The following is an 8,001-nucleotide window of genomic DNA, read 5'->3' as shown; positions in this document are numbered from 1 at the left end:
AGGCTGCCGGCAGGGATGGAGAAGAATAACTTTTTTTTTTTTTTGAACTCTTATTTCCCTAGGAAATACGTACGACAGATCAATTATAGTTGACGGAGAAGAAGCATCTCTCGTGGTGTTTGACATATGGGAGCAGGTACTTACAGGCTTAAAATATTTTTTCTTTATGGCTCAGTCAGTCATTCACTCAAAAAAAGTAGAAATAGAAGAAGTATGTTTGCCTATTTCTTCGATCAGTGCAGTAATGTTAAAAAAGTGACATGAAAAAATTAGAATTCATACTGCCTTTGTTCTCTCCTGCAATTAATTTCTTGTAGCTAGGCAGGCAATTTAAAAACCCGAATAGGGCTGGGGCACGAATCCCTTAATGCTTTGAATAAGCAGCAGCTTGCATGAGCAGCCCCGGGAATTACTGTAAAATTAGAGATTCACGATCTGATCAGTGCAGACCTGATATTATTTCTGGAAACAAGAGAATTACGTTTTGCAATGTATTTTAAGTAACAAAATCTTAAAGAAAAAAAGTGGAAGTTGGCTTGCTTTTACTGTCTCCTTACAATAAAGCTAAGAAAAAGATCTTTAAGGTGCTTACAATAATTAAATAATTATTTTTCAATGCAATAAATGTATTTCTTGACTTTTGTTTTAGGATGACAGCCAATGGCTTCAGAACCACTGTATGAAAATGGGAGATGCCTATATTATTGTATATTCAGTGACAGACAAAGTTAGTTTTGAAAAGGCTTCTGAGCTAAGAATCCAGCTAAGAAGAGCAAGGCAAACAGAAGACATTCCTATTATTCTTGTTGGCAATAAAAGTGACCTGGTCAGGTCCCGGGAAGTCTCAGTTGATGGTAAGAGACACTATTCATTTATTCAGTAATGTCGAAATTAGTAGAAGAGGCTATGGAGAATCATGGCCAATAGAAATGGTCCTGTTTTGATGTAGAAAAGTGTATGAGTCAAGACACACTTGAGAAATCAAGCTGGCTGGTTCATGCTGAGGGAGTTAGTAACACACAAACCCATGGAGATGGTGGTGGAGGAAGATTTATGACTGCACAGAGCAATGCTCTGAACTGCAGTACAAGAGAAAACAATGCTTCAGAGCTGCAGTGTTAGGATATTATTTTGTATAGGACTCATTTTTGGTCAGTATTAACTGAAAGAGTTTGATTATATGTTATGTGTGCAGCAGCACTTGTTAGTCTCAAGATTTGGTAGCCCAAGCTGTGCTTTGTAAGGGACAGGAGTGCTGTGTTACAGAACTCAGGCAGCCTTTGAAAATAGTGATCCCATGCAGCCTGTACAATCCTCTTTCTTCTGGAAGTGATGCCATCACGTTTGAGTTGAGCTGGTGGGACCAGGTTCACACAACTCACTCTTACATGTGTTCTGCAGTTGTGATCTGTGATAATTTTCTCAGCTAGTTCCAGCTAGCATTTTGGTAACTAGAGCACAGTAAACACTGCCAACAACACAATATTAATTTCACTTATTTAAACATTTTCCATTTTGGGGGGGGGGGGGGGGGGGTTTTTTTTTTCTTGTTTGGGGGGGGTGGGTTGTTTTTTTTTGACTGGGAAGAATAGTCTGAAATACTGGTGCCTTGATGATGATGAGCCATCTCATGCTGTCTGGTTTTGCCACATTCTCTGTGTTAAAAGACTGCACAGGGAATTGACTGGAGTGCATCAGGAGATATCCCTTTTTTTCAGGCTGGTGGCAGTGCATGGTTGACCTGTCATAGTGGTGACGTCAGTGCTTTGCTCAGGTTTACAACTTTGCTGTTATTTACCACAAGTTGAATATCGAAATTTGCACAGCAGCAATGTTCCAGAGTTACATGCTTATGTCTGGACCACTGAGCATCTTGCATTTTGAATGCAGCCCTAGCCAAATCCAGTGGTGTACAACTTAATGACCTCTAGTGATCCGTTCAATGGCTTGTGGACTGTCATCAGCTTCATTTGTAACTCACATGGAAAACTCTCACTTGTTCCAGCAAGGCAGAGGTGCATAAATGCCTAGCAACTTCCAGAAGAAATAAAAACTATTTCTAAACCTCACACTGTTACCTATCAAACAGTAAGCATGCATCCAAGTGCCACTCCTGTATCACCTTTAGCCTTAAACAATGCTGGGGTGGTCTGTCTGTTGGACTATTGTTGCTTTATATTCAGTACCATTGGCAAATGAGGTTTCTGGCCATATCATGACAAAACCAAGAAAAGTTAGGGGGCAAAAGCATGAGTGCAAATTTGCACTTTCCTACCATGCAGTAAAGCTCTTGAGGGAATGAAGGCACTTTCCTTACTTAAAGTCAATTTTTATTTTGTTTTTCTGCCAGTGTATATGAAGAGAAAATGTCAATCACTAATCTCCCTTTTTCTCTTTCCATCCAGAGGGACGGGCCTGTGCCGTTGTGTTTGACTGCAAATTCATCGAGACCTCAGCTGCTCTTCATCATAATGTCAAGGACCTGTTTGAAGGTATTGTTCGGCAAATCAGACTTCGCAAAGACAGTAAAGAAGACAACGCTAGGAGAATGGCCAACACAAAAAGAAGAGAAAGCATAGGCAAAAAAGCAAAGCGATTCCTTGGGAGAATTGTGGCAAAGAACAATAAGAAGATGGCTTTCAAAGCAAAATCAAAGTCTTGCCATGACTTATCTGTGCTTTAGAAGCTTTCAGCAAGGCCAGATGTTGCACGTGGGTGATGAAAAAGCATTTGACTCTTATGAGAAGTGTATGGATGATCCTCATGGTGATATAACAAGAATGACTTCTCAGTTGAGACTCTCATTAATGCCTTAAGGTGCACAAGCAAGTCCGGAAGTTACTCTACAATGTCTGCTTCATTGATAAATGGTTTAAGTTTCAATGTGTACAAGTAACTGAACTTTAAATAAGTGGCTTGATATGGCCATATTTTCACTGTGTACATATGTTATATATCCTCTTGTCCTGTGGATACCAGTGATGCAAAGATAAGAAAGGATGATGATGAGTATCACCATAGACTTGTCTCATTTGCAGAGCAAAACTTTAACTTGTACGCAGGCTCGTACACTCTTTTTAGTATAAAGCAAGCAATGATAAATCTTTTTAAACTTAAATGTGGGGAGGCGGGAGTAGAACCATATTAGAATGGGAGAAAACAAGTTATATATATATATATAGTTAAATACAGAACAGATATCATTTTATGAAGTTAATTTGCACTTCCATTAACAGTTATTCAATTAATTTGTTACTTGTTTACATGCAGATTTTATAATAAAGTATTATTTCCTGTTATAATAAACTGTGCTTTTCTCATAGTATGGATAAGGAATGAGAGAGCAGTATTTTTATACTGACCTGTTTTCACTGTGAAAAATGTTATACACAGACTATGCAGATTTACATGTGATAAAGTTCTGGAACAAGATAAATCGGGAATATCCTGTGTCCTTTTCTTCAATAGACAGTTTCTTTAAGAAGTAAACCCTGCTTTTATGAACACTCTACTTCAGCAGCTCATATTGGGAAGAGGTGCCTTGACCCTTCATACTATTGTTCATCTTCAGCCTGGTTCTCTTTTCAGCTGTGTCAGGAACAGGCCTCTATATGATGCCTTTAGTTGGATAGATGTCTTGTGTCTATAGTGATAGATGGAAGCCTGCAATGTTCTACTTTTTAAGTCCTCTCCTTCAAGGTCTTGTGTTTTGTTTTCTTTTATTTTCTGGGAGCAGTATGATTTTCTAATCTATCTATTTCTATCTATTTCTAATCTAATACAAGCCTGTAGATACCTTCCAGTGGTTTCAAGAAGTTCAAACCAGGTTCGCAAGGCCATTTGAAAGAATTGTAGGCTTTAGTTGTAGTGTGTGGTGGCCTTCAGTGCTGTTAAAACTTTCATGTTCACTCTACTGTGTTATAATTCATGTGTTTCCGTGATTTTAACCTATTTGCTACTCAAGAAGTTGAAAAGCAATCATGCCTCATGGAAAAACTTGGACTTGCTGCATTTGCTTTGTAAATTCCTCTTAGGATACATTCTTTTTAAATGTGTCCATAAACTCACTTCTCAAAACCAGTAAAACATGCTCTTCTGTCTCTTCCTACTCTCCCTGAGTCCAGTTCTTCAGAGAGATTGTTCCAGCTGCCTGGGAACTCTGTTTGTCCATAATTTTATAGGGGCTGACCTTTCCCATGCAGCAGGCAAATTGCATCAGCTGTTCCACCTTACACTGAGCTTCCCTGAGCTCAAACGAACAACTCTCCATCGGGTTAGTCCAGTCTTTGGACACTCATCACAGAACAGTTAGTACTGGGGGTAATGGCATCTGATTTGCGTAGGTAATGCTCTGTAGAATTAGTGTCTCCTCATGTACTGCTCGTGGACCTAACTGCTTAGATGCACAGTTTATCATACGTTGCTGGTAACAGGGCACATTTTTTATGAAGAGAGGTGTTTACTTTGTGTCCTCTGTGAAATCTGAAGTGCTGCCAAAACTCACATTTACCTCATGATACGTTTTAATTGGATGTGGCTCTTTTCACTACCCTTGCTTCCTGGCAAACTTATAATTGGAGTGTCTAACCACTGTCAGAGTATGGCACCAGCAATCTGCTTACATGGGAGCTTTTAACTGTCAACACCAAAGCCATTGCTCTAGTCCTGAAAACTCTACAAGCAAGAGTATCCAGAGTCACATGCATAAATTTGGCACAAACTTATTCATGCACGTGCTAAAATTACTGCCAAGCTACATGGTGCTCCCTGTACATTTGCAAAGCTCCAGTCTTTTGGTTGGCCTGTGCTTTCAGAATGACTGGGAGAGGACTGACATGTTTGATTGACTTGAGAGATTTAATTCTGTCCATAATAAATACAAAGAACCAGATGCAAACCCAGAGTTTAAGATACGGTATTTCCCAAAGCGCAAACTGTTACAACGACGTGTCACTCTCAATGCTGCAACATAACTGCAGCTGCAAAGCCTCTTCAAGGTCATGGTTAACAGCTGTGCTTTTTGCACGCTCTGACCTACAAATCAGATGTTTCACTGTGTTCATGAATTCAAAGGTCAGGTTTGGACAGCTCTTAAGCCTAAAATATTTCTGTTGTGTTCCAGTGCATCGCTAGAGGTTCATTTAAACTGTGGAAAAGAATTTGTATTTTGAAAGTATGTCATATAGGACACTGGGAGACAATAAACTGTGAATTGCTCTAAAGAGCTAGTCTATAATGTACTCTTATCAGTTAATATTGTACAATAAAATAATTATTCAAATCCTTATTATACTAATTTTTTCATTCATTTGTTTGTACAAGTATTAACATAATTCAGCCATGGTTCATGAAAAGGAAGAGGGTTTGTTGTTATTGCAGCTCTGATCGTAACCTGTGCTATAGAAGCATTAACGGAAATACTATTTTGAAGAGATTTTGTAGCTCCTGGAAGATTTTCTACCAGGAAAAAAAAAAATTCTTAGATGTAATTTAGTGGAATTTCCAAACAGAATTTTTGGAAGTACATGTGCAGCTAGAAGTCAGTAACAGGCACCTAACTGACAAATGCCTCTAAAATCAACCTTCTTCAAAAGGTTGTTTGTATCCTCAAGCCTTTGAAAGTCATCTGTAGGTTTTTTTGTAATTTGAGATGTTTTGTTGGTATGGATACTCAGATTCTTGTCGTTAATGGGGTGAATCTACATCATGTGAAAAATAGTGAGTCCCAGGCAGCAGGACTTTCTCTAATTATTACCAGAGTAGAACAGAGTGTCAGGGGTACCAGTGGTGTGAGTTTTCTTATTTTTTGCCAATGTACATCAATTTTAATTTGGAGGGACAGTTCACACAGTCATTTAATTTTTACTGCCTTCACTGCTGCTGCCAGCTGAAGTTGCTATTACTGCTAATTGTGGTGGTGGATTTTGTGTTGGCACAAATCCATTTGGAACAGCTAGTTGTTAACAACTACGGTGGAAGGACATTGCCTTTTATATGTGACACATATGTTAGGTTAACAAATCAAAGCCTCCTCTGCTTGCTATTGATAAACTAGCTCCTGTAAATTCTTCACCATATGAAAAATGTGAAAATCATTCCTCCATCTGCCAAAACCACAAAGCATAAAATCATGTCACATAAATATAGACAAAATGTTAACTGCAGGGGAAGACTTAGCATCACCAAAAAAGTGGTTTTACTCAGATGTATCTTCTCAAAATAGGACTAGAAAAAATAGGGTATGATCTATATAGTAACATTGCATAACATCCCCATTCTTTACTGAAAAGGAAAGTATAGTGAGTAGACAGTGATTAAGAATCCAGTGCATGATAAAAGACTGCTAAGACTTAGTCTAAAAAAGGTAGGGTAATACCTATACTATGATGAAATTTGCTTTAGTACTCTTAATTTTTTTTCAGAGACAATGTACAGGTTTAGTTGCATGTACACCACAGAGACCTCACTGAATCTGCAATTGCAGTCAAAGGTGATGTCTGTGCATTTCAGGATCACCATTTAGTTTATAATTTACCACACGATGTCTAGCATTATCATGGACAATTTGACTCCCACTTTGCATAAGGGGACATCTGAACTCCAATACTATGGAAGTTATTAATTTCCAAAAATTGAAATAGTAAGTTATGTCACCTGTTGTGCTCTATGACATGAATGTTGAACAAAGAAGTAAAAGATAAAAAGAGGGAACAAATGCCCATTGCTTGTCTCCAAATCAGATTTCTCTAATCCACTGTTTGTAATCCAAGGGGGAGCAACATTGTTTAACTTCAAAGGATTAACTAAGGATTCTAGGACCAAAAGGTAGGAAGCAGGCTGAGAAATTTGCTTCAACACCGAGTTCTTCACCAACAAAACAGTATTAATTATGTACCATGAAAATGTTTTGGCAACTGGGTAAAATGGGCAGTGTGTGTTCTAAAGACTCTCACCTCTCCTCTTTTTTTCTCCCCCCCCCCTTTTTTTTTTTTTTTGTGTTTATAGATGTCTGCTAAATCATTGGAAACCAATTAGGTTTGTTTTTTTTTTCCAATACTTTCCATATTTATTGCAGGAGCTGAAGAAAATATTAAACTGAACTAAAATTTAGCCGATTCAGAGATGCAGATAATTAGAATACATTTGAAAATATTAATTTTCTCAGCCTCCTAAAAAAAAGCTTCTCTAAGGTCTGAAATGGACTGGAGCTATGACAGGATTTGGAGAGCAAGTGCTCCTGCTCAGAATAGCCTACTCAGGCCCATAAAAATCTCCTTAGCTTGTTTTCTGGCAGTAACTCCCACTTTCATCAGCCTCATTACACCAGCATAAATAATTACACTACTGTTAGGCTTGCAGTCCCACTGAAGGTTGTGACCCTTACTTTGGGAATGACAGTTTTCAGTTTGGTAAATACCTTGGCAGAAGAACAGTAATTTTTGTCACATCTAAATTGGATCATTGTAATGCATTATGCTTCACAAAGAGCTTTCAGGAGCTCCAGGTAGTAGGAAATATAACCATGTTAATTAAGATGGCCAGGTCAAAACGACCACATAACTTCAGTGCTCAGGCCTGGGTTCCCATACGTTTCTAAGTGAAACGATGATCGAGAAAAGCTGTAAATAGCATTGGACATGACTAATGTTGAAAACACTCCACTTTGTTGCATGTTTCTTGGCTGGCTCAAAGCTTGTAGAACTCACTATAAAGTCAGCAGCATTGCTTGATTATGGGCTGCTCAACAAGAGCAGTCTTGGCATTTCTGATTGTGGGTATTCAGGTATCTTATTGCAGGTATTCAGGCCACAACAGTTTGGTGCATTTGACACTGCAATGGTAACTACAAGAGATCATGCCCTATTTACTACTCTTTCAGATCAAGGATGCAAAAAGTGTAAAACAACAGAAACACATATTAACTGAACTAGAACACACGGTCAATTTTAAAACTATGCCAATTTGCATCAGCTCCGCTTCATTACAGGCCTGCCACTGGAA

At 38.4% G+C, this 8,001-nt stretch overlaps 1 protein-coding gene across 1 annotated transcript; it reads left to right on the top strand.

The window, feature by feature from the left end:
• Positions 1–62: 62 nt before the first annotated feature.
• RRAD (Ras-related associated with diabetes) lies at positions 63–3,302 on the top strand (the record flags this gene model as incomplete). Its single annotated transcript, XM_010086046.1, has 3 exons — positions 63–136; positions 650–854; positions 2,406–3,302. Coding segments are annotated over 3 exons (557 nt in total), but the record flags the coding sequence as incomplete, so codon positions are not given.
• Positions 3,303–8,001: the final 4,699 nt, after the last annotated feature.

The sequence above is a fragment of the Pterocles gutturalis genome, unplaced genomic scaffold (genome assembly GCF_000699245.1).
Source record: "Pterocles gutturalis isolate BGI_N339 unplaced genomic scaffold, ASM69924v1 scaffold43885, whole genome shotgun sequence".
In the NCBI taxonomy this organism is placed as follows: domain Eukaryota; kingdom Metazoa; phylum Chordata; class Aves; order Pterocliformes; family Pteroclidae; genus Pterocles; species Pterocles gutturalis.
Note: the sequence above shows the minus strand (reverse complement) of the source record. Positions and strands in the feature narration are given on the sequence as shown.